This window comes from Protomyctophum parallelum (assembly GCF_964188405.1).
Source record: "Protomyctophum parallelum genome assembly, chromosome: 21".
Lineage (NCBI taxonomy): Eukaryota > Metazoa > Chordata > Actinopteri > Myctophiformes > Myctophidae > Protomyctophum > Protomyctophum parallelum.
In genome coordinates this window covers 30,262,598-30,288,957 of record NC_139713.1, presented here as the reverse complement: position 1 = coordinate 30,288,957, position 26,360 = coordinate 30,262,598, and the positions used below count along the sequence as shown (strand labels likewise).

At 43.5% G+C, this 26,360-nt stretch overlaps 1 protein-coding gene across 4 annotated transcripts in view; it reads right to left on the bottom strand.

Moving 5' to 3' along the window:
* Window positions 1-610: 610 nt before the first annotated feature.
* LOC310879218 (mediator of RNA polymerase II transcription subunit 13-like) overlaps window positions 611-26,360 on the bottom strand; it is a 141,543-nt gene continuing 115,793 nt past the window's right edge. For 3 of the 4 annotated variants that reach the window (XM_083793718.1, XM_083793720.1, XM_083793721.1), the window contains 22 exons: window positions 24,913-25,569; window positions 23,938-24,151; window positions 23,210-23,288; window positions 21,698-21,819; window positions 21,115-21,211; window positions 20,348-20,571; window positions 19,993-20,171; window positions 18,889-19,814; window positions 18,002-18,181; window positions 16,085-16,314; window positions 15,315-15,513; window positions 14,849-15,137; window positions 13,879-14,134; window positions 12,687-12,875; window positions 11,446-11,675; window positions 10,802-10,944; window positions 9,970-10,128; window positions 9,477-9,641; window positions 7,230-7,393; window positions 5,461-5,625; window positions 2,700-2,815; window positions 611-2,520 (listed from right to left, as the gene is read on the bottom strand). In XM_083793718.1, coding sequence (XP_083649844.1) covers window positions 2,388-2,520; window positions 2,700-2,815; window positions 5,461-5,625; window positions 7,230-7,393; window positions 9,477-9,641; window positions 9,970-10,128; window positions 10,802-10,944; window positions 11,446-11,675; window positions 12,687-12,875; window positions 13,879-14,134; window positions 14,849-15,137; window positions 15,315-15,513; window positions 16,085-16,314; window positions 18,002-18,181; window positions 18,889-19,814; window positions 19,993-20,171; window positions 20,348-20,571; window positions 21,115-21,211; window positions 21,698-21,819; window positions 23,210-23,288; window positions 23,938-24,151; window positions 24,913-25,569 — 5,116 coding nt within the window. In that variant the 3' untranslated portion in view covers window positions 611-2,387. The remainder of the gene's footprint in view (window positions 2,521-2,699; window positions 2,816-5,460; window positions 5,626-7,229; window positions 7,394-9,476; window positions 9,642-9,969; window positions 10,129-10,801; window positions 10,945-11,445; window positions 11,676-12,686; window positions 12,876-13,878; window positions 14,135-14,848; window positions 15,138-15,314; window positions 15,514-16,084; window positions 16,315-18,001; window positions 18,182-18,888; window positions 19,815-19,992; window positions 20,172-20,347; window positions 20,572-21,114; window positions 21,212-21,697; window positions 21,820-23,209; window positions 23,289-23,937; window positions 24,152-24,912; window positions 25,570-26,360) is intronic. The other variant, XM_083793719.1, reaches the window with a different exon arrangement.

The following is a 26,360-nucleotide window of genomic DNA, read 5'->3' as shown; positions in this document are numbered from 1 at the left end:
TGGTCTTATGTATGTTCTGTTACATTTTGTCTTTTGTGAGTATTGTCTGTTACAGTTCAGAACAAAGATTGCATTTAGATGAACATGCTGATGTGTTTACTATGGCATGGAGGAGTCCTACCGTACTGGATATGTCACACGCTTAATTTATGCTATTGTACGATGGTGCCGGAATGAGCAGATCTGCAAGCTCACGACGCATTTCGGACACACGCGTTGCGAGCTTGTAGATCTGCTATTTCTGTCGCAAGATACCGTCGTTAAGACTTTAGTCTAAATTGGTCTTCAGATTCCAATATGGACAACAGATGTTGGAAGCTAATGATGTCACTCACAGCTCTGCGCGATGACAGCCTCACTGTGGTAACAAGCTTATCACCCTCCTTTGAATCATTGAATTACTGTAGTACAAACCGCACAGTCACACACCATAACCCAATTTCATTTGTGAGGCTGATGGTTGTAGCAGGCACACACAGCCAGATAACATATAGTATTGCATATTTATATAAAAGATCTTGAAGCAGAAAATATGAATGTAAAGGGACAAAGGCACCAGGACAAAGGCCTATAGGAAGAACCAATTTACCAAAAGAAAAGTAATTGTAGCTTTACCTGTAGAAAAGAGATCACTGAAGACATGATCATTTTGACAAGTTTTAATAATTTACTAAAAAAAACAAGTGTAAAAGTCACAGATTTCTAAGTTGAATCTGTTCGATATTTAAACTGATGGCAGATGTAACTTTTTTTTCTTTTTTCTTTTTTTTGCAAACTCACCTTTCGCCTGTATGAGTACTATGTACTTGGCAATTTACCTCTGTGGTAATTTGAGTGAAACTTTGTATACTGTATATTTTAAAAAACCAACAGCAAAAATACTTTTGTAGGAATCACTTGAAAGTAAACCGAACAGCATGAAATGTACAGCTTTAAGAAATTCCAAAAAACACAGCTGAAAAGTGTATATACAAACATGCTACCAATTGTACAAATAGCAGACTGCGTAGTGAAGGTCAAGAAACAGGCTTGTCTGATGGTTGGCTTGACATCATTTGGGAAGGCCAATGAAATAAAGCATGTTTCTTAATTATGCAACAACTTTGCAATATTCAAATATTATAGTAATCTATTGCCTATTTCAAGTTTATTTGGCAGGATGAGAAACATTGTATAAATATATGTCTCCTGCATCAATAGGTTTATTAACTTAAACTCATTAAATAAAAAGCTAAGATACCATTTTCAGTACTCATAGAAAATAATAAACAAAACAAAAATATGTAGAACTAAAATAATGTAAAACAATGTCTGGAAAAAAAGGTTTTATATTGTGTTCACTTTTTAAGAGATGGTTTTATCCGTCACCATCTCCTATATCTGCCGCTTGAAAGAGGTAATATATATTTATTTACATTTATATGACATGATATACTTTATATAAATATGGCATCTTCACAATTTCCTTAAAATGACAATTCAATGTATTTCTTATCCCATGAGAATTGCTAGTAAATTGGGAGAAAAAAACCTTTCCAATTTTCTTTCTTTTTCTTTTTAAATATTAAAAAATAAGTCTCAATTCTTTGCAAATGCAAGTCTTACATTATAAACATTTATGCATGAACTGGTCAAATATTCATTGCGTTTATATCTACAACAATACAATTGTCACTTTGGAAAGTGAGTAAAAAGTGCCATAATTAACTGCTCTCCCTTTGGATGAAATCATGACCTTTGCCTATATCCGGAGCAAAGGTTATAATCTCAGTACTAAACTGCAAGTCCTTAAAACCTCAGTTTTTTTACAAACATAAACAAACATCATTGATGTAACAAAGCAATATGTTGCTGCAGTCAAGTCATTTTGCTGGTTGTGCAGTATATTGACTAAAGGGGTCTTAGACACACGTCTCTTTTCACAGGTGAAGGTGAGAATAATCCTCTACGAGACCCTTTAAAATGTCATCCAAGCAGGCTTAAATGCCCTTAATAAGTGCCTCCGTGTGGATGATGATATTTTAAAGTAACGCTATATCAGACAAAAGTGATATGTCATTATAAACGGCATACTAAAATAGCTCCAACTGTACAATGTTGCAGAAAGGACGTGTTTAGAAGATACAAATTGCACTGGGTGTGGCCGTTCTTCTGGCTGATTAAGTTTTAAAACATCATCTTGTACATAGGCATATTACTCCCCCTGACGTTGGTTGGAAAGCCTAACCCATAGGCCCTGTCCCGTCTTTGGCCACTAATATTCCAAATCCACTCTCGACAACAAAGGGGTCTCTGCCGCTCTCTGGTGCCCAGAAAAAGGAAGTGTAGGCACACCGTAGATGGTTAGCAGTCAATTACACAAGGTTGCCATTAGCCCCCATGTATAGCTACAGCATATTCAGGATGGCATTGTACATCTGCGTAAGCACAGCCAAGTGGACGGGCAGGCAGGACCTACGGTCTTGTGTAGCAGGGGTACATGTCAGCCAGGAGAGGGCGTTGTACTGCTCCAACACATATCTGTGGGTTGGAATAGCGTGAAAACAAAAAAAAAGATAAAGAAACACAGCACTAATAAAAGTAAATATCTCTGTCAACTCTCTTCTGTTAAAGTAGGGATGCCAGGTTCAAAGCGGTTAAAGAGAAAGATGGGAACATTGTGACGTTACATAATTAACAGTAACAGCATGTGTCCTGACCTGAGTACATCAGAGGTGGTTTTGGAGTCCAGAGGATGAGGATGTGGGGTTCTCTTGTTCTTTTCTGTCAGCATCTCCTCTGACTGGGTAATGGAGATATGGTGGTGAAGTGAGGCCTGGAGAGAGGAAACGGCAGCAGTAAATGTACTGTACAATCTAGACACTGGCTCAGAAGGTTCAAGAACCTGAAGGTTCCTGGTGCGATGCTCGAGTCCTCCTGGCTCCTCCTGTGTCCTTGGGCAAATAAACTGAAACCCTGAATGCTCCTGATGAACAGCTTTGTATGGTTGCCTCCACTGTTGCCATTGGTGCGTGAAATGGGTCAATTTGACAGTTTCAACTGTCAATGTTATTGGAGGAGGCATGTGGTTTTCACATGCCTGGCATGGCAATATCTGGTCAGCTGTTTACAGTTACACCATTTGGAAGTGGTGGGTTCACAGCAATAATTGAAGATACAAATCATGTTTTGTTTTTTGTTTTTATGTTTGTTTTGTCGGCTAGCTAGCTGGCTGAGTAACAGATGTTATTCTGATAGTTTATAGTTTGTCATTACAAAGGGGATGTTCACAAAGGTTGGAACTTTCAGGGCAGCTGTGTTACTGTTTACAGCCTGAGATGTCTACATACTGTGCCGACTCAAGTTGGCAACTTGACACCTGTGTAATAAATCAAGCAGCAGAGCAACTGGGGGGTACTACTTTTTGATCATTAAGGACACTGTGACTAGAACTGAAAGAACAGTGCTTTTTTTGCTCACATTCACTGATGTTCAACCTGCTGGAGCCTGTGGTTATTTGAAAACTGCATTAAAACTGAGACTACTGATTTCATCATCTTACTATTTTATTCTATAGTATGAGGCTTTTCTTTCTTTCCCTTTCTTCTTTTTTGTTTTCCATAAAAGAAAGAAATGTATACCATATCATAATGTTTGTATAGCAATTTATAACCGGTTCTCAAAAAAAAAAACGTCATCTCATAGGACATACCATGGTGCGTGCTTTCCCTCTCAAAATGCCCGGATGGCACTGTTCTTTTTTACACTCAAAATGACAACGTTGCTCACCTAAATTAGCAGATCTACAGTACAAGCTCACAATGCATTGCAATTCGACATGTCATGAGCTTGTAGATCAGTTACATCAGGACAAAGCATAAACAGAGATGGATGAAACTGAGACACCACAACCTGTCCTGGAGTCATGTCCAGTATCTGTGTCATGTGGCTGCTCTGGCCCTTAGGAGACCAGCGGCTGTCCTGAGTCATTAATCCAAATGGGGGAAGTGACCATACATGAGCACAGATTGTGGCCCATTCTTTCGCTCCATGCTCATTGCTCACAGAAGTAAAGATTGGACCGATTCTTGAATCTTCACAAGCCACCTGTGCTCCGAACATTCTGACGCTAAAATGGGTTTTCTCAGACAGACCTGACAACAAACAATGCCTATGCGACATTCACATGGGGTCCAGAAGTGTATACCATTTCGTACCACTGGCATCTGGCAAGGCTTGGAATCTTTAGTAAAGTATGAATCAGGCTTCACTTTCCCTTACGCATGCAGTATTTTCCAGTGGTGTACTGTAAAGTAACTAAGTACATTTACTCAAGTACTGTACGTAACACATGAATTGCTTCCGACTGAATATTCCGTCATTTAAAATCCAACAGTTGTCTGCTTCTGACGGAATACTCCATAAATTAATGTTATTTATCGATAATGAAACGGTTACACTGAAAATCAACATTCAACACTGACCCGGTTGCTATAGGCAACGCCTTCGTCACCCCCAGCACCAGGATTTTTACGCACGGCCTCATTACATAGAGCTCCAGTCAAAGTAGAATCTTCTTTGCCTCGTATCTTTGAAACTACGAGCGCTGTCCGTGGTTTTGGTCATCCATCCGATGTTCGGTGTGATTTGTGATTTTTTTATCGCATGGCTCCGGACATATTACTGTTTCTGGCAAAAGATAAACAGTGTGAGCTACTGCTGACACAAGCCGCTTCTTACAATGGTGGTCTGCGAGCGAGTGACCCAGATGTGATCATGTGAAATCCTGGTAATCTGCCCTGTTCTGCGTGGCAGAATCTAACTGGCCTCTGGCGCCACCCTGTGGCAGTCAATTTAGAAGATTTTCTTTTATTTCAAAATGTCAGTACTTGTACTTCTACTCCCCTACTGCACTAACCTCGGTACCCAGGCTTTCATTTTCATTCGGCTCAAAAATGAATTCCTGAGGAAACGCAATGGAAACTTTGGCATATGAAGCCCACTTCCTTGTATTTCGCTAACCAATAACAGTGCAGAGGGGCATCGCTCCAAATTTGTTGACGTTTGTGTTCTCTGCTGTTTTCTACCTGGGAGGGGGGCAGGTGCTCAGATCAGTGAACCAATAGGATCCACAATTACACAATGAATTGATAACTTTAGTTACTAGTTACTTTGTAGATTGTGATTATTATTACAAAACAAACATACATTAACCACTTCAGCCCTAAATGCATTTCAGCCATTTGAAAATAGCCAATCTACAAGCTCACAATGCGAGTGAACTTGTACATCTGCTATTTTCAAAAGATTTTTATACATTTGAAAACTTGTGAAATGGGACATTCTGCACAATCAATACTTTAAGTACATTTTGATACCAATACTTTTACTCATGTAGAATTCTGAAAATGAGTATTTCTACATTGCCGTATTGATATTATGACATTTGAGTACTTTCTCCACCACAGGTATTTCCCATACCTTGAGGAAAAGTGGACACTGGCTCTGTGCCTGTGGGCAGGAGGCCCAGAACCAGTGAGGTAGTCCCTCTGCCTGTGCTGTGGAGACATAATAGCCCAACGCCAGCGGCTGCTGCTTGAGTTCCTCTGGTGGATTGTCCCGGGACAGCAAGCGCTCACCCTGGCTCTGGATACACAGGGGGAACGAAAGGGTAGCATTTTTTTATTAGCACCTTATTTCATAATGCCATCCGTAGTCATTTTCAATAGCAGGCGGCAATAGTCCAGTTAGGAGAATGTGTTCCATAACATTTGATTACTAGAGATTATTAATATTATTATATGCTTTTTTTTCTTTAGCTAATCCTTTTGATGTAGAGCAATTTATAATGTCTGAACAGGCAAAGATTCTGTGCTTTGAATAGCCTGAGGGTCAGAGCCCTGAACAAGGTCAAACGGCCAGGTCAAACACCTTCCGTCTGTAAACACCCCTTTTTGCTGACAACAGAGCACACAGTCTTTATTGTTATATATATTCAGATTATCCTGTTTGCTAAAGTATTCTCCCATAATATTCTGTAGTCTGTACACTCTCCATTGCTACTCAAGGTTGTATCTTTACTTGTCAGCTTTTTAAGCATTTGGTGTTCTGACCATGAGGAAACGAATGCCTACTTATATAACTTCCACACCTGGATTGATTGGATGTCAGTGCCTCACCCTGACTGAGCCTTTTGACACCTGTAATATGCCCATATTATCTCTTGTTGTTATCACAGACACAATCTGAAGTGAAGTGCATGTCACACGAACATTCCGCTGCTGCTTGCACTGTGACAAATAAACTCTTTGAATCTCAGTGAGCCTAGTAGTGCAGTGGCGTGCACAGACATTTAGAGGGGCAGGTGCTCAAGTGAAAAAAAGGGCACCTTGTGCAGCGCATTTTGGGGCGGGATCCCATTTTGGTGCTTTAGCTATTGAAAAATAGCAGATCTACAAGCTCATAGCGCGCCACCGAGTGGCGCGCTACGAGCTTGTAGGTCTGCTATTTTTTTATTATTATCGAAGAACCACTGACATAGAAACATAGCTTTAGATTGTGGGGGCCTAAATAATATAGTAGAAGCGTTTTTTTTTATCAAGATTGGATCAATGTCACTGCATGGTCCACACACTACAAATTAAGGAAAAAAAAGAAAACGTTTTATTTATTTTTTAAGAGCAAAATTGCCAAAAGGGCAGGGGTGCTCTAGCACCCCCTAGTGTCTATCTGTGCACGCCACTGTAGTAGTGGCTCCCAACTTACTGTACAGCCAAGTCACATGACCTACTTTTGACACAATGAGGCTTGGGGAATGCTACGCATTGTGCTATTTTGAGTGATAAGCTTGTGGGCATGTCAAATTTTCTCTTTGCTCTAAATTTTCATTTGCTACACAGCATGAAACTGTAGGCTGATTTCTCTCCAATGCAGTGGTTCCTAAACTTTTCAGGTTGAAACCCAAAAGAGAGATTAGAAGATTATAGCGGGACCGGGACCCAAACTAGTGAAAATAGCCGATCAACAAATTAGTTTGTAGATCTGCTATTTTCACTGCTATTTTCACTACTTTCACTAGTAGAGTTTGTTTGTTTTAACATTTATTTATTTGAAAAACTTAAATTATATATTTAAAAAGTAAGAAAATAAATTGGGATTTTTACTCGGGGTGTGACATGTAAAAATGTGTCTGTGACCCACACATGGGTCCCGAGTACCCACTGTTTGGGAAACAGTGCCCAGGGACTCACCCTGGTGTTCTGGAAGTTGGATCCCATCCCCATGCCAGAGGGCGAGCCGGGGGAGGGGACAGGGGAAGTGTTGGGCGAGGGATGGAGGTTCCCTGTGATCAACATCATGTCATGTCCAATGTCGTTCTCCAGTTCATCAGGGAAAGGCAGATCAAACATGTCGTCTGAAAGACAAAAGTGGTTAGAGTTATTCAAGAAGTTCTGGATGTCGTCAACACAGTTCCCCATAATTCAATGTTCAGAAAGGTGGGTTCAGAGTTCAGTCCCTTCAAAGACCATCAGTTCAAATTGCATATAAAGAACAAGGGTTACCTACAGCTACTGTAACTTGAATCAATTCAAATCCCCAGCCTGGGAGATAGCAGGTCAAAATGAAAATGGAATTTACCATTGCAGTTAAAAGTAATACTTTTGGAATGTGATTATTTCCGTTGAGTCAAGTTGATTCTCAAGATGAGCAAGATACATTGAAACATTAATTTGCCAGACTCAAACTCTGATTCTCCATTCTATTTCATCCATCCATCCATCTTCAACCGCTTATCCGTAGTCGGGTCGCGGGGGCAACAGCTCCACCAGAGTGCTCCAGACTTCCCTAACCAGAGCAACATTAGTGACTTCCTCCTGGGGGATTCCGAGACGTTCCAAGGCCAGTGAGTCGATGTGTGACATGTGACTGAACTTCTCACCCTATCTCTAAGGGAGATAGCCAGCCACCCGTCGAAGAAAACTCATTTCGGCCGCTTATATTCTTGTAAATATATGTGCCTCCATTCCTCTCACCACATAAACAAGTAAAATTCCATCTGACCAAAATACATTTCTACTCCCGCCTTCACCTTCACAGCACGCTATGCAAATAACTGGGGTCAATGCCCACATGAAGCACCAAGGGGAAAAACACAAACATATTGGAATCTGTCATGGATCCCACCATCACACTAAACCACCACACTAACCCTGCTGGTTTAGTTTAAGCAAAAGACCCACTGAGAAAGTATAGCATTACCACAACCACACTGGAACTCGCCATTTATAGTCCATAGAAGTACTTCTCCTCACAATTTTGCAGCCATAGTGAAACAGCTGAAAAGTATCCTTTTCATCCTTACTCAACGACACTGAGAATGAGTTTGATTACTCAGTGTAATTTCGATAATAAATAAAACTTGAATGAATGAATCCTGTAGTGTAGTGTATTCACCTACAGTACAGTACAGATCTGTAGTTGTTTTATACACTAATCACTGAGTCCGCTCATCTCTTCACACTGAGAATTCCAGAGCTTTGGTTAAATCTATCAAAAGTAAAGCAACCAACAATCTGTTATAAACATAAAAAAACGACCCATGCAACAAAACTGTTGGTAGAGAAAGCAGAAGACTTCTACACGTCCAACTCTGGGAAGAATCGATCCGAAGATGTGTGCACTTGAAAGCCAGGGTCTCTTCAGTTTCTCTCAGACAAGACACCCACACTTTGCCCATTACACACAATACTCAAAAATGTTCCAGTGACTGGTTTCTTTTCCATTTGTCCGATACCTGATACTAAGACTTTTGCAGATCGACAAGACAAGACGTCTTCATGGAAGATGGAAAGTTGTCTACCAACCATCACATAAATAAACTGAATTCAATCTGACCACTTATCTTCTAAACAACTACAGTACAGTATGATCAGAGACAGCAGTGCCCCCCCCCCCCATAAATTTATAATAGCCAATTATTTTTACGCCTTATTTCTCTCATTTCAGTGCCAATTAACCGTCATGGCAATCCGATGTGTTGCCACTGATATTGTCCCCTACAGAGCGTTGCAGTCCCGCCCCCTACCAGGGCCCAGGAAATGATTCTCCGTTCATTTTCCTCATAGACTTTTCAAAAAGTATTTATTTAAAGACATTTTAAGCGTCGTACAAAGCCAACTCTTGTCGTGACAAATCATGACAACAAAATAATTAGAAAGAAGAAAGAAACGGCAGGTTACAACACTTTTTTTGTAGTTATTTGTTTGGTCCAAAATATTGTATTTATTGTCATGATTTGTCACAACTCCAGTTGGCTTTGTCCGCGGCGTCCCCAGCAACACCCCCCAGGTGTCGTCGAGGGCATTCCAGGAGTTCCCCAGCAAAGGAACAGTTTAATATTTTATATTTCAGCAATTCGAACAATATCCCATCTACACCTCGCAGACATGAACATGTGTGAGAGAACCAACAGGCTACCGAATGATTATGATTCTTACCAGCGTTGTCCTCTGTGGGGTAGGAACTGGCAGCCAGTTGAGTGGTGGCAGAGGTTGGGAAGACCAGGATGTGAGTACACGATGCGTCCTGGGGTGTGTTCAGTTGGGACGTCTGCAGGTTGAGAGCTGTGCTGCGACCAAACACTGATCCCATGGTCACTGCATCTGGATTCACCAAGGAATTGTATCAAAAATAAATTCAATAACATAACTTAGGTAATTTCACCACCACTATCAACCTAGTGCCTCTATTTTGGGCATGTCATTGTAGGTGAAACGTTTCAGAAATCTTTAAAAAATATATTTTCTTTTATCAAGCTTATTATGCAATGCATTGTAACTTAAGCATGTAGCAATTATTGCTGCACAACAACGCATGAAGAAATAGGGCTTATACGTGTTCTATAGTTCCAGTACCTTTGCATTTATACATGATGTATGCTATGAATATGAAATTATGATCATCTATTATGAACACCAGCAGTGTACTGACCAGGCATGACCACAAAGGAGCCCTGCGGCTCCATGGCCACCAGGCAGGCACTGAGGATGGACGGAGTGTCCGCAGACGAGATCCCACACATGCGACACGTGTCCCTCAGCTGACGGCTGATGGACAGGAGCGAATGCTCCCCGAGGAGGGAGCTCCAGTCTGGCAGAGAGAGAGGGAGAGAGAAAGATAGACAAGGTCAGATCAATGCAGTGAAACTGTACTCTTACAGATCCTAGATCTAGTGGTGCTGAAAGCCTGAAACTATGGTTGAAACACTGAAAAATAGAAAGAAAGGTAAGCAGTGAGCAACACTATAGGCTGTGCAATAACAAATGTTTGTCTTTCTCTTAATTATTCCGGAGAAGGGTAACAGGCGCCTGATTCATACTTAGTTGCTCACCGGTTTGTCACAGCAACAACAGATTTGCTTGACCACAAATGGCAATAATCTAATTTAGAAATCATGTTGTTTAGACATGTTGCTAGATTTGGTGTTTACCTGGTATCCTAGTTACTTTGTAGCACTACATTGTTTTCTTTGCCCTCTGTTTACTTTAGCATTTAACTCGTGGTTTGTTGACTAGGCTTCATTGCATTTACTCTGATCTTACAACTTGTAAGTCTCCTCTGGACGAGAGAGTCTGATAAATGCCTGAATTGTAGTAAATGTAACTTTACAACAGAAGACCCAAGGTTATTCAGACAGTTTTATAAATGATGGCCCATTAGGGAAACACAAGTCTAGTTAACAATAATTGTTTCACCTACTTAATCCTAATAAACTCCAAAGTCTATGAAGCACAATGCTGGTTTTCAACTGACAGTCCCTCACCTTTCAATTCACCATGTCCCAACCTTCCCAGTCGACCAATTACAATCCTCCAGGGCAGTGATGTCATTTGGATGATCCCCACACACCATTCCCATAACTTCTGTAGGCCCATCTTCCTGGCGGACACCTTGGGCCGCCGTGCTCTGATGACAAGTGCAAATAAACATTGAAATGAGATACATGGTAATGCAAATGCAATGCAAATTAATGGAAGGATCCTTGTCCCAATCAAATACACCCATGTTGTGAACTTGTGACAGATGTCATGTATGTTTGAGGGGCCCCTCCTATGTCAGCTATGAGGGTTTGTGCAAACACAAACATTGAATGCCATTGACGTATGGCCAGTTTTGAGTGTTTGTGCAAACACACACATTGTGTAAACACAAACATTGAAGACAAAAGTGAGGATGCAAATTGTGATTGGCCGGAATGAGATGATGTATGATGACGTATGATGATAAGAGCGACCCTCAGTTCACACAGGTGTGATTCTTTTAATTCATATTATTTTTGGATAAATAAAAAAAAACGTCTATTTTCCTAGACTAAACTGTTCAAGAGGAGAGCGGTGTACACAAACGACATGTTACAGACCATTATTATGATGCAGCATGGACGAGCAGCACGGATAAGTAGCCTACCTGTTGGGTACGTCAATGTTGATAACACTGGTCTCCAAGAGCTCCCCCTGCTGGTCAGTGCAGGACACCAGGATCCATCGCTGGTCCAGAGACAGACAGTAGCCCACAAACAACACGTTGTACTTGGGTGGAATCTCTGGCCACACCTCTCCTGCTTCTGGCTGCTTTAGGTTGGGACGGGTGGGGCCCAGGATGAACGGCGGACAGTACAGCTGCAGGGGACTGGGATGCTGAAAGGAAAGGAGAGACGGGTGCATGTGTTTGGTTCCGACGCGCTAACAGTCCTACTACAGTCATGAGCCCGACACCCTACCCAAAACCCAACCCTAAGCCTAACCTCACAGGAAGCCACATGTCGGGAGCCATGGGTTAGTTTTAACCCGCCACGGGTTAGTTTTAACCCACCACAGGTTAGTTTTAACCCATTCTGACCTGAGATCAGATTCATACGAGGTTTCCGCCGGACACACACTGGCCTGATTAACCCATTCTGACCTGAGATCAGATTCAAAAAAAAATGTCAGTCGTTCTTCGATTTTTCAAAAATAGCAGACCTACAAGCTCGTATCGCGCCACTCGGTGGCGCGATATGAGCTTGTAGACCTGCTATTTTAAAATAGCTAAAGCATAACATGATGCCGACACCAAAATGGGTGCCTGGGTTAACCCAGCCTCGGGTTAGTTCTGTAACCGACAACGCATGTCGGGAGCGACAGTGTTGTCGGACGTAATGCCTGTGAGACTGTTAGTAGCAGAGAGATAATGCGTATGCATGTGTATTGTGTATCTTTGTCTTTAAAGCTGCATGCAATATCCCTATGTTTCATTGTCTATCCGTGATTCAAACTTGGGTCTCCTGCATAGGAGACTACATTTCTACTACACTGTCAACAAGAAGTCCCCACTTGTCCTAGCCTCGCGGCTCTCATAGCCAGCCTTCAATCTGCCTTTGCATTTGCAATGCATATTGCCCCAGGCAGATTAAGTCTGGTGTTGGTCGTGAGACTACGCTTTTCCAGGAGTAATATTGCGCCTATGAGTTTGAGATAGTACTACTTGTCAACCAGTAAGTGTCCTACCTGACACCAGGGTCTACATTTCTCAATGAAAAGACTAAATAAATTAAAGTGAGTTCCGGATTGTAGCTTTAAATGCGCATAGGCACAAGCTCTCTACACTAAAGATACTTTATTCCTGGTTTAGTATACATTCAGCCAAACATTAATTTACTGGCTCTTTACCTCTGGACCCTTAAGCACCGAGTTGACAGAGGACACAGGCCCAAAGCCTGTCAGAGACTTGATGTTTGTCTGTGTGGACAGAAGGCGTCTGCACTGGGAATAGCAGGAGAAGGCCAGGGACCGAAGGTGCTGCAGGTACAGATGACTCTCTCCACTGGCTGGCTGGAGCAGGTAGTGACACGGTACCACCTGGGGACGGTAAAGAGGAAAGAATGGATCTAGACTAGAGAGAATGTTTATCATTTTTAACCCATTTGACCTCAAAAAATGTCTTCTACATCCTGACAGTTTTCTGAAAAAGCCATGTTTCTATGTCAGTCGTTCTTCGATTTTTCAAAAAATAGCAGACCTACAAGCTCATAGCGCGCCACTCGGTGGCGCGCTATGAGCTTGTAGACCTGCTATTTTTCAATAGCTAAAGCATAACATGATGGTAACACCAAAAGGGGTTCAGACAGTAGGTGCTAAAAGATGATAGCACTACAATCAAGTCATGATTGTCAAGTTATAGTACTAGTATGAATCCCAACCATGTCATATTTTCATTTTGAACATACTCAGTCAAATAAAATGTGTGACATAATGGTGCAATTTGGGGGGTTAAGAGGGGGGGGGGGGTAATGCAAAACTGAAATCTTTGCTTCTGGGGGACGCTGGAACAAAATACTGAAATACATATCATTGTGGGGGTCCTAGACATGGAAAAAGTTCAACAACTGATATAGCAACTTAAGTTTTTTCCGAAGACATTGATAGAATCGACCTCAGGTCTTAATGGGTTCAAATAATTAATTAAACATAATATCGGCTTTCACAATTTGTAAATGGTGTATTTGCCAGGAAATATTCAACGCTTACGTTTAAAATATGTAAATGATTTACGTATCACAGAGCAGTTGCTTTAACCCATTCTGAACGGGAACCCATTTTGGTGTTAGCATCATGTTATGCTTTAGCTATTGAAAAATTGCAGATCTACAAGCTCATAGCGCGCCACCGAGTGGCGCGCTACGAGCTTGCAGGTCTGCTATTTTTGAAAAATCGAAGAACGACTGATTTAAAAAAAAAAAATCTGATCTCAGGTCAGAATGGGTTAATCAGACCAGTGTGTGTGTCCAGCGGAAACCTCGTATGAATCTGATCTCAGGTCAGAATGGGTAAAAATGCGGCGCATACATAGAACTCTTCTCACCTGCAGGACCAGGGCTGGTCTCATGCTCTCAGGCAGTGTCTGCAGCATCTCTGTGTAGCAGCGCAGCAGACCCAGGAGCCAAATGCTTCCTGTCTCCACCTCCTCCCCGTCGTCCTCCTCGCCTCCGCCATCTGCTCCGTCAGAGCAGAGGAACGGGTCTACTATGTAGATAACGATGGCTGGTATGAGAGTATGGCTGTCCACTGAGTCAGCCAGCGTGGGGACGCCAATGCCAACTCTGGCTTGCTCTGCCATGCTGCATATAGGAGATAACAACATAAACACAAATCAATCATTGACGTGACACAAGGGATAACGCTGTACAGTAAGTACTAAATAACAACAGTAACAACAACAATAATAATAATAATAATAATGATAATAATGTATTCCACATTCCTATGTGTTTGGGATATTTTGCAAATACTGTGCATTTGAAAATACATGAAATTTGTCCTCTGCATTTACCCATCCTAACTATTAGAAGAAGTTTATTTACATGAAGTATTTTGACATTTATTTATGGCTGGTTGAAGAGTGAACGGCCCACACAGCATCAGGGCCTTCCTTTCAACAGCACGTACGATTTCCCCTCCAACGGGTAATGCAAACCACGCCCCCATTATTGTGATTTTCAGGGTCACACAACAAAGGCAGTCATGCCGACAGCGATAGGCCTGGAGACTCGTGAGGTGCAACCCCAGCAAGCCGTCAGACAGGCAGCGAGGACCCTCGCAGAGTTAGGCTAGCTAACATAAGAGGGCTAGCCACTGTATACAGCGTACTGTAAACAGACTGGCTACAACCACACGCACATGCCTTCTAGGCTTCTACCCAGGCAAAGAACAGTGTAGCCAATATAAACAATCGGTGTGTGTGCTTTGCACATTTTGTCAGAGGGAATAGCATACATGTGTGTCAACATGTTAGTTTAGCAATGGACAATGTTCCTGGAGTTGATGTGACTTACAGTTCAAGGTCTTCTGCTGGTGTAGTGGCACTAGGAGGCCCTTTAGACTCATTGGTCCCTCCTTGGGCGGTATCTCCTGGCTGCCCCGAGGCAGCTCCAGTTGGGGTTGGAGTGTTTCCTGAGGTGTGGGCCCCCGGAGCCACCTCTCCATCAGGGCCCCCGAGGCTAGGGGCCCCCGGGAGCTGGCCAGAAGACGCAGGCTGGGTCGACGACGCGGAGGCTGGCGGAGGCTGTGGCTTGGGGGGCAACAATAGACTGTTGTCCAGATGCAGGGCTGACAACTGGGGAGCTGTGATCATAACAAAAAAAGGAACCATTTTTCAATTTATAGGACAGAATAAAACACAAGATAATAGAATAGTATAAAATAACCCTTGCACTGTAGCGTGCAGATCATTAAAAATGTACCAAATGAACATTTTTAAACTAATTTCCATAACCCCAGATTCCAGATCGAGCGTCTCACCTAGCTGCTGCCTGCAGGTGTAAGCATAGAGCTTGAGTTTGTTGAGGTTGTCTGTGTGCTGCTGTCCGGCCCAGGGTCCAGTGAACCACTGGTCCACATGCTGCTCCTCTAGCGAGTCTGCTTCCACCACCTCGCCCACGTGGACCAGCCCGTCTCTGGACACCTTAGCCAGAGGACGGTGCTTCCCCAGGTGACACGTCTGCAAGTGGCAAAAAAACACAAACAAACACAAGCCAGAGTTCATGTATTTCTTCTGTATAACATCTGAGACATTTGAGTCATCAGAGGAAAATGTATTTGCAATTTTTGGTGGCATAATGTGAACACTAATGGTCAAAATGTGTCAAATTTATTTTAATCCATTTAGGCCTGACGTCGAAATTTATAAAATGTCTTCTAAATCCTGACCGTTTTCTGTCAGGATTTGCACCACATTTTCACGATTTTTCAAAAATAGCAGACCTACAAGCTCGTAGCGCGCCACTCGGTGGTGCGCTATGAGCTTGTAGATCTGCTATTTTTCAATAGCTAAAGCATAACATAATGTTTAAAACACCAAAAGGGGTTCCCGTACAGAATGGGTTAATCTAAATTTGGTTCAATTTGTACCCACTCAGAATTGAATAAACACTGAGGATTTTACTATGTAGATTGGAGTCCCAGAGATTGAAAAAATGGGTGTGAAGTGGTGGTCCGTGGCATATCCAAGTAATGTAGGTGTCCTTGAAATGAAAAAGTTTGAGAATCATAAAATAAATGAGGCATAATACCTCATAGACGGCACTTAGTTCCTGGAAGAATGCCTTGGCCCCAGCCAGCAGAGAGGGGCAGTTGGGACAGAGCACCAGGTAGGCCACATCCCTCTGGCCACCATAAGGCTCCAGCAGCAGCTTCTCCCAGAAGGGCAACGCAAAGGGGGACAGAGCCATGAAGTCTCGCTCACGGTCATAACCCAGCAACAGTGGAGGGATGGGAAGGGGCTCTGGAGACTCCTCCGAACCTTGAAGAAAGAGAGGTGAGAAATAGGACATGGTTAGTGGGCCGCAGTCTAATAAGATGGGCCACTTTAATATCAAGCAACCACCAGTGTCATTTTATAGTGGATCAAATATATTTTCTTGCATGCATACATAGTGCTGCTTTAATATCAGTGCAGGTGGCCAGGCAGACTCCAAGTATTCGATTTGATATAATTTATTGTCTCCACCAGGCCGAAGGCATGTGGGGAGAGTATGTTTTGCACTCCGTCCGTCCGTGTGTCCGTCCGTGTGTGTGTGTGTCCGTCCGTTAGTAGCTAATCTCGGCCACCGTTAACCCGGTCGATGCCAAATTTTGCACACACACTCCCTGGATGCCAACGATGAACCTCTGCCCCAAACTTTCCAGAACGGCCTGTTATAGCGCCACAAGGAGGCCGCTTTGTGCAAAACAACTTTTTGCACAGTACACCTACAGATTTTGTCCAAACATCACGCAAATTGGTACACAGTCTCTCTACAGCCATTCAACGAAACCGGTCTTTCAGATTTCTCAGACTCCATCCTGATTGGTTAAGATTGGCTTCCAAAGTTCACAGGAGTGCTCAGTTTCAAACAAAATGCTGCAAATCATGAACACATCGCGTGATTTCCTTTAAATTGTGCACCCACATTCCCACTAGGCCCAGGACGAAATGCCACATGAACAATTTCAACTCAGCCTCAAGGTGGCGCTATAACTGGCCGAAAAGTGTTTTTACCTCTAACTGCACGAATCTGTGGATCACTTTGTATGCCAACTCCCTAGAGGCCAAGGAAAAACCTTTGTCTGGAATTTTTCACATCTGCTCTTTATAGCGCCACCAGGAGGCCCACATATGTAAAACACATTTTCTATTATTACTCCTTCAGATTTTATCCAAATTTCACGCAAATCGGTACACATGATCTCCATAGTCATGTGATCAACACAGGTTTGTTTGATTTCTCATATTCCATCCTGATTGGCCACGATTGGCTCCTACAGTTTTCAGGAGTAGCAAATGGCCACAACTCGGCAGCGTCCGATTGCGATGAAACTGTGCACGCATATTCCCACTAGGCTGAGGAAGAATCCTGGTGGAGACCTGTGCCGATTGGCACTTTATCTAGTTATCTTATCTTATTTATCCTTATCTTGCTACTGGTCTCGTCTAGCCAGACGATCACAGATGTCTGCCTACTCATAAGTCCAGGGAAATCTAAATTTATTGACGTGATATTGTTATTTTCAACATTTCAGAGTGTTTTCCACCCAACTTTAGTCCATTCGTTAAAATTGGATGTCACCAGACAAAATATAATTTGGTAGAGATCTCTGATCCTCTGGCTACATACTTATCTTGTGTCTCTCTCTGTGATAGGAGAAGGATATCAAATGGAACACAACCACCCTAAAGACTAATCATAGTGTATACTCCTGCACTATACCTGCATCGAGTGACCTTGGTACATAGAATTTGATCTATTGAAGATTCTGACCTTCAAATGTACAACATTTTTGTTTTGATTGTACTGCTGTATTGTTGTATTGTTCTTTCTGCTTTGGCAATGTAAACGTATGTTTTCTCATGCCAATAAAGCCCTTTGAATTGAATTGAATTGTCTCTCTCTATCTAGTTACAGTAGATCTTAAGGCCGTTAAGTGAACCGGTGAGGGATATGACTCACCATACGAGCCTCTCCCTGCCATCTTGTGGAACTGCTGCCATGTGAGTGGTCCTTGCACGTGTTGGATGTTGTCCCATGTCCTTCCTGTTCTCTTCTTTTGAATGGCGTCCTGCAGGAACGGCTGCAGCGAAAGCAGCATGCGCACCACATCCTGCGACGACAGCATGCTCATGTCCATCACTGCAGAGGGGAACACAAACGCACACGCACACACACACACACACACGCGCACGCACGCACGCATGCACGCACGCACGCACACGCACACACACACACACACACACACACACACACACACACACACACACACACACACACACACACACACACACACACACACACACACACACACACACACACACACACGGACAAAGCACACATCAATACACAATTTTGACGTCACACAACAGGCCATAACTAACAAAAAGACATGACATTATTTTTAAAACCCCAATCAATAAAAAAGAAATACTGGAATATCAAGAATGTTAAGTTAAATTTGATCATAAGAAAACATGCTCTTTCATTGTAAAGATTTGTATTGAAGTGAGTGATTACAAATGCCAGATCTATACTCTACTTCTACTCACTAACACTATCACAATCTCAATGGAATGTTTAATTCAATGTCATATAGATAAATAAATCCCACCTTCCCACCTTCCAAAGCATGCTTTGATTTTCTTATCTGGCACGTGAATTTAGTATTTCTATACCCAAGTCTAGTATCTGAAGACATTGTCATGTGCCAATAATAGCAGATCTATAAGCTCACAACACATCGCAGTGCGCCACATTCTGAGCTTTTAGATCTGCTATTATTCGACGCACGACGCCGTCGCACAGCAGCGGAGTGAAACATTTGGCACGAATCACACGCTCCTTACCATTCGTGTGGGGCCAGGAGTGAAGCGCAGTGCTCCTCACAACGGCTGGATCCACCTTCCCTCCGGCAGGGTTATCCACATACTGAAGGCCCTGCTCCAGAGCATTATAACACTCCACACAGGCGTCGCTCCCGTCGGCCCACTGCTTGTCGGCCATCCAGCTCTGGAGCAGCGCGCCCTTGTGGCCGCGGCAGGAACACGGCGGGGGGAGGTGAAGCGACGCCAAGGACGAGATGGGCTGGGAGCACTGCTCCTGGAGGAGGACCATGACCGACGGCGGGATGGGGGGTCCGTCCTGTGGCCGCTTGGCCTTCGGGTCGCCCATGGGGGGGTCCCGCTGGCACAGGGCCAGCCTCCTCTCGGCCGCCCTGCCCACCTCGGAGCCCCGTCCGAAGATGTCCAGCTCGTCCTCCAGGAAGAGCCCCGTGCCGTGGGCCAGCCGCCGGTTGACGATGGCGCTGAAGCCGCACATGCACCGGTACTGATCCTCACAGGTGGAGTCCGGGATGTAAACGCCGACGTCTGCCCCTTTGACGTTCATGTTGCAGGCACAGATGCAGCAGCTGTCAAAGTTGCGGTCCTTGAAGACGTTGAGAACGGAGTCGGAGAGGAGGAGGGCCGCGTACAGGCTGTGGGCCTCCGGGAGCGGGGGTCCCGGCCGGGCTAGGGGGTCCACTGAGCTAAGAGGCAGGCTGGTGGAAGGGGTCGAGGCCGGAGAGCTTAGTTCAGTACCGTCCTGCTTCACCGAGCCCTGCCCAGAGCCCGCTGTGTTCATACCCCGTGGAGTGCGAGGGGTGCGCGGGGTTGGCACGGAGAAACGAGGGGTGGCGGGAGATGGGAGGATGCCACCCGTGGTGCCCACTGACGCAGTGTTGGCGCTCATCTGGGCATATTCCTGGTCCAGGGTGTTGACACTGGGGACATTACTGTAGGATAGATGCATACAGACCCACAAAAAAGGACACACAAGAAATGATAGTCAGACAGCAAAAAGCTTCATTAAAAGCTTCATACAAAGCAAGTAGTTTTCGAATAATTTTTCATGAAACACCCTGCGTTTCTGGGTCGGTCACAAAGGAGCAGCAAATACAACAAGTGACTCACGTGTAACCATCCCTGATGAAGGGCGCTTGCTGGAGGTGCATGACTGAGGTGTAGTGCTCCATTTTGGGTAGGAGGGACCAAGAAGGACGGTAGTAACACTGCTCTGGGATCTTGAGTGGTGGCAGACACTGGCTAGGCAGATTGCACAGTGGGGCAAACATGGAGGAACCCATTTGTGGCTGGAGAAAGGGCACAACATAGAGAATTGAGAATTAAGTAAATAAGTAAGTAAGCAAGGAAGTAACTGACTATACATTATTAGTGTACAAGAGTAAGTTGGTACAGGTATCAGATGTAACACTGTGGTTGAATCATTGATAATACTAGAGCATGTAAAATGTCACATCCACCTCACCTTTGTGTCTTCAGGTTTAGGGCTGGCCAGAGATTCCTCCATCTCCATCCTGTGTTCAGTGAAGTGGGTGTAAGCCATTAAGTGCCCCAGCTGGTGCTCGGACACACCTGGGGGCGCAGGGGGCTCCTGGCTGGGGATGTCCCGGTACGTCATGATGGGCGAGAAGGCTGGGTGCTGCTCCAGCGACGGAGGGGTTGGGAACATGCGCTGGAGGTCTGCTACTGCTGAAAGGAGAGAGAGGTGGAGAGACACAGGAAGAAAGACAGATTAGGGGTGGGGAGCATAGAGTATATATATCTATAGAGAAGACACCCGAGTTCTCCTCCCATCCACTTGCATTGAGTTGCTCAAAAGCGCATGAGGCGGATTCACTCCTCCTTCCGGGTAGGAACAGAGTGCATTCTGGGACGGATTGCAATGGTGAGTGGCCCCAAACACATGAACGCGCTGCCGTTGAACGCGCACGAGCGTCGTCCGTCGTGAACGTGTACAATGATAGTCAACGGACAGCGCGTTCATGTGTTTGGGGCCAGGCTGCAATACCTTCATTGGGCCACTATGTCCATTTCACCTCAGGGTTTCCTCTGGGTGCCTTCTCTATAAATATATATACTCTAAGGTGGGGAGACATAACTTGTAGTGGTTGTTCCAAGTTCCACAGATACTGCACTGGACGTAGATTACCATCACGACGATCACTTATGATCAAATATTTTAATACCTGCTCAATGTGGTTACACTGTGCTTATTAGTCGACGTGAACTCACTTGAAGGATAAGGTACTGCCACTCTCCCCTCTTTCCCAAGCGGACGGTCGTCTGTTGACACTGGAATCTTGGTAGAGTGCTGGTTGGGGTAGGTGGTCTGCATGAGAATCCAATTCAATCATCATTATTTAAGGACAGAATGCATTCCTGGGATGTTTAGAAAATAATACTTGGGAATAGCATTATCAAATGAGATAAGAGCTTTCCATGAAAATATTCTATATAATTAACCCATTCTGACCGGGCATCCATTTTGGTGTCAGCATCATGTCATGCTTTAGCCATTTAAAAATAGCAGATCTACAAGCTCATATCGCGCCACCGAGTGGCGCGATACGAGCTTGTAGGTCTGCTATTTTTGAAAAATCGAAGAGCGACTGACATTTTTTAGAATCTGATCTCAGGTCAGAATGGGTTCATCAGACCAGTGTGTGTCCAGTGGAAAACCTCGTATGAATCTGATCTCAGGTCAGAATGGGTTAAGCTCTTAATGTGTGCATACAGTACAGTATAATATGTACCGTGTGATTATCTACATATGAGACCAGAGTTGGGATCACATGCAACTATGTTGTTGTCTCACCCCTAATTCCTCTTCATCCTCATCAAAGATGTTATCCAGGTCAGAGATGTTGACCACCAGGTCTCTCTCTCTGGTCAGAGAAGGGTTGGCTTTGGTTGCTCCTTCATCTTGAGCTGCTTCATCTACAACACAGGTAGAAACAATGTTTTTAGAACACTGATGAAAGCATATACTGCACTATACTCATTAGCGCTAGAACACTAAACTTTTGTCAAACCATACTAAACCAAACCCCTGTATAATTTACCCATATGTAATATATTCCATAAAGAATATTTCTCATCGAAATATAATATTGAAGTACAGCAATCTATGGCAACTTGAGGAACTCTTCTTTAATATTTCATCATGACATTTCACAAAAGAACAGGGGCCCTATCATAGAGGGGCAAAATGGGTGAGAAATGTGGGTGTTATTTATATATTCCTAAAAGAAATTGAGCAGGGAACTTCTCCGTTGATCCACCCATTCCTGGAACATGTGAGAATAGTCCAGTGAGAAAGAATTCCCAATGTGAGTGTATGGGATTTTTCTCTATCACTCTATCACTAAACGCGGGTGAAATTCACCCTAACACTAGAACAAAACACGGATGTGGGCAGGGAAATAAACCTACCTTCTATGACTGAGCATCATGAAGGTACTAAAAGACACAGGCACCCACCTCAGACATCAGAAACATGATGATGTCACTGAGCATCATGAAGGTACTAAAAGACCCAGGCACCCACCTCAGACATCAGAAACATTATGAAAATTACTAAAAATACAACTGTCCGGGTGAAAATCACCCGGGTTTAGTGTTCTAAGGTTAACCCATTTAGGCCTGATGTCGAAATAAATAAAAAGTCTTCTGAAAGAATATATATTCAAAGATTTGTGCCACATTTTCACGATTTTTCAAAAATAGCAGACCTACAAGCTCGTAGCGCGCCACTCGGTGGCGCGCTACGAGCTTGTAGGTCTGCTATTTTTGACTACAAGAGCTAAAAGCTCTACAAGAGCTACAGAGCTACAAGCTATAGAGCTACAAGCTTGTAGTGCGCCACTCGGTGGCGCGCTATGAGCCAACCGATCTAGAACTAAGAGATGAGATGAAAGACGACTCATCCCTGCAGAGTTTGGTATTTTGCAGTGTGTGATTTGTCGGGAGGGATGGAGGGGCAGTTCCGGCAGGCCATTCGGCTGATTTGATTATTAACTAGAAAGGAGAGCTCTGCGCTGCCCTTATCTCTGCTAAGCAGGGCAGCCTATACCCAGAGGCCTGTGTAAGTCGCAGGTTGCAGCCATCATTCAGGACCCTAGAAGGCTGCAGAGGAAATAGTGTTTCTACAACATGTTGAGCCCTCCCCACACACACACACACACACACAGTCACACACACAGTCACACACACACACACACACACACACACACACACACACACACACACACACACACACACACACACACACACACACACTACCCTGGGTAATGGACATGATGACATTCCTTGACATTCCATGCCTAACCTATTTTGGGTGCCGAGCTGAAAATGGACATGGCATCTTTCCCATCAGTCAGTGCACCATTGCTGGTTATGTCTTCTCCCTGATGGATTAGAAGAAAAGAACACGTTTAGTTACATATTTCACAATGTTTACAAAACAACACCTGTAAAGAAAGGCCAGGATCAAGGTTACATCTCAATATCTTGATGGAAGCATGAGCTACATGGCACTTTACAATTTAGGAATTTAGTAGGCGCTCTTATCCAGTGATTTACAAGTGTGCCACTACTCAACAAACAATAAGGTACTAAATACTACGTAAGTAGTGTAAAGAAAACTAATGTATTTAGTGCTTCTAAAAAGCATCACACCAAGCATCGGTCTAAACAGCATGTTATCTTAAATAAGATTCTTAGCATTTGTGTCCAAGCTAAAAACAAATAAGTAATAATAATAATCTAAACACATGGACAAGTAATCGAAATCGATCTGAAGAGTATAACTTTTCATTTGTACTCCATCTATCAAAGCCGGCAACAAGAGTTTGAGGTGCAGTGGAGAGGTGAGTTTTCAGACTGTGGTGGAAAATAGGGAGTGAGTCTGCAGTTATAACTGCAAGGGGGAGGTCATGTCACAGCTTGGGAGCCTGGCAGGAGAAGATTCTAGGGCCAGGGTGTCAAGAAATCATGACCCAATAAAGACATTGAAATTGAAAGAGATCATAGCAAATACGTCATTGAATGTATTACCTTGTTCTTCTTGCTAGGGTCTCGCCCCAGGACCTTGAGCCTCTTGGATGTGGAGAATGTGTATTCGATATCTCCCTCCTTGAAGTCATAGGGGTCATCCCCGGGCTCTCGCAACCCCTCCACCCCTGGCTGCTGGAGAAGGCCCAGGGTATGGATGTGGTCCCTAATCCTCTCCTCTGAGAGCTTCAATCGCTTCTGTGTCTGCATGTATAGTCTGTAGGAGAGGAAAATGCACACGTACAGTAATTAGTGTGACGCAGAAGCAGGTTGTCTATAAGCTAAGGCAGCGGTTCTCAAGGACAAATATAATATAATATTTAGAACTCTATTCTAAGCACATGAAAATGAGTGCTCTAGTTGACGAATGATTTAATAGCCAGTACGATATATCCCCATCCATTGCATATTATTGTGCTTTTCATAGTGCATTGTTCATTTGTATCATATATATTCTGTCTTTGTTCTGGCTGCTTGATGCTATGTGAATAATTGTTAGAATTTCATTGTGAAGCGCTTTGTAACATTGGTTTAGAAAAGTGCTAGTGTACTGTATACTGTATAAACAATGCATTACTTATGTTGCCCTTGTTATCTTTATCTACGTGTAATATAAAGAGACTAAATATATCCTCTAAACACTCTTTTTTACTCCTTTACTAACTGGATCTATGAATTATCTAATATCCTCGTGCAATACCATCCCATTTATCATACTCATAATTATAGTTCCTAGTGTGTTTCTCAGTAAAGAAGAATTTCATGCTTTAAATGTCAGAAAACTGTAGAATATTATGTTTACTTGTTAGTAAGTTAATAGATAATAAAATAGATAATATTTACTCAAGGATAAGAACATAAAATAAAAATCTGCCACGTCCACACATCTACATTTAGTCCCCTGGGCCCTTCCTCCAAAGGACAAATCCCAAGGTTTTGAGAAACATCTCCCTGCCCGATGTCTCTACGCTTCCTCACCTTTTTAGTGCAGCTCCCTCAGTGCCTATCTCCATCTTTACTTCCCCTAATCTATCAATTGGAAGTTCTCCGGGCCTGAAGTCAGCCTTATCAGTCCTCGGGGTCCTGAAACCTCTCCACCACCTGGTCCCGCTATCCCTCGGACCCAGTGCAGCTGAGTAAAGTGCAGTCTCACTGGGCATCAACCCCAGTCCAGAAACTGCATCTGGACACTGGGGCATTTCCACATGGGGATCCAAGACGTCTGGGTCCTGCATCCGGGGATGTGGGCTGAGTGTGGGGGGAAGCGGGGAGACAGGGGAGTGGAGGAGGGACTCTGGAGCTTTCCTGTCTGCTGACAGGGGTTTGGGGTACTTGCAGTTGGGCATGGCGTGTAGAGACTCCAAGGGTGCTTCCAGAGCCCCAAGACCGCCAAGTCCTCCGGAGGATTCATGTTCCATGCATGGCTCCTGGGTGATGCAAAGGCGGTGGTGGAAAGGAGTCATGGCGGGCCTCTTAGACTGTTTATCGGACTTTTCCGACTTGTCACTGGTCTTGTGCTTTGGCAAGGAGGGAGGATATATGGAGACTCCGGAAGATTGACTGGCACTGGAGCCATTTGGAGTGTTGACAGAGGAAGAGGTGGTGGTGGTTGGGTTCTGCTTCTGCTGTTTTAACCTGCAATTACAACCAAGCAAAAAACAACAATACATTATGTACCGCAGCAGAGTCTGATCGAGTCTCTTTCAAGGTCATGTGCAAGTTGTCTTACTCGTGATAAATTATTTAATGTCGCACACAAGCAAAACAGTCTGCGTGTTTTGCGAGTCAGCATTTTTTCCCCCGCCTCGTAACAAAACATTAACTGCTAAAATGCACCTCTTGCTTCAATATCCATAGTAACAAGTGTCTCTGAATGTCTGTTTAATGTGTTAAAGACTAAAGTAAAAAACAACAAGGCTGTCCTTGAATTGTAACGCGTTCACATTATAAATTAACTCTTCTCTCATGGTACACGTTTATGAATGCTGTTTTTGTGTTTAGATTTTTATTATATTATGTTATGTGTCCAATTTTGAACCAGATTTTCTTTTTCCTTTTACCTTGTTGCTGTGGTCTGGATTAAGGGAAGCCTGTTTGTAAACTTGTAAGATGTATACATTGTGAGTAATTCTCAATGATCACACAAATATTGTTAATTGGTTGGAATGTGAAATAAAAATGTCAGCATGTAAGATTACACATTTTCAGAAATATGCTAATTTCAACTTGGAAATATTCTGCATGTCGTCTCGACTAACTGTCGGCAGCAGGGTTATAATTTAACCCATTTTGGGCAGGAACCCCTTTTGGTGTTAGCATTATGTTATGCTTTAGCTATTTTTGAAAAATGGAAGAACCACTGACATAGAAACATAGATTTTTCAGAAAACTGTCAGGATGTAGAAGACATTTTTAGAATCTGATCT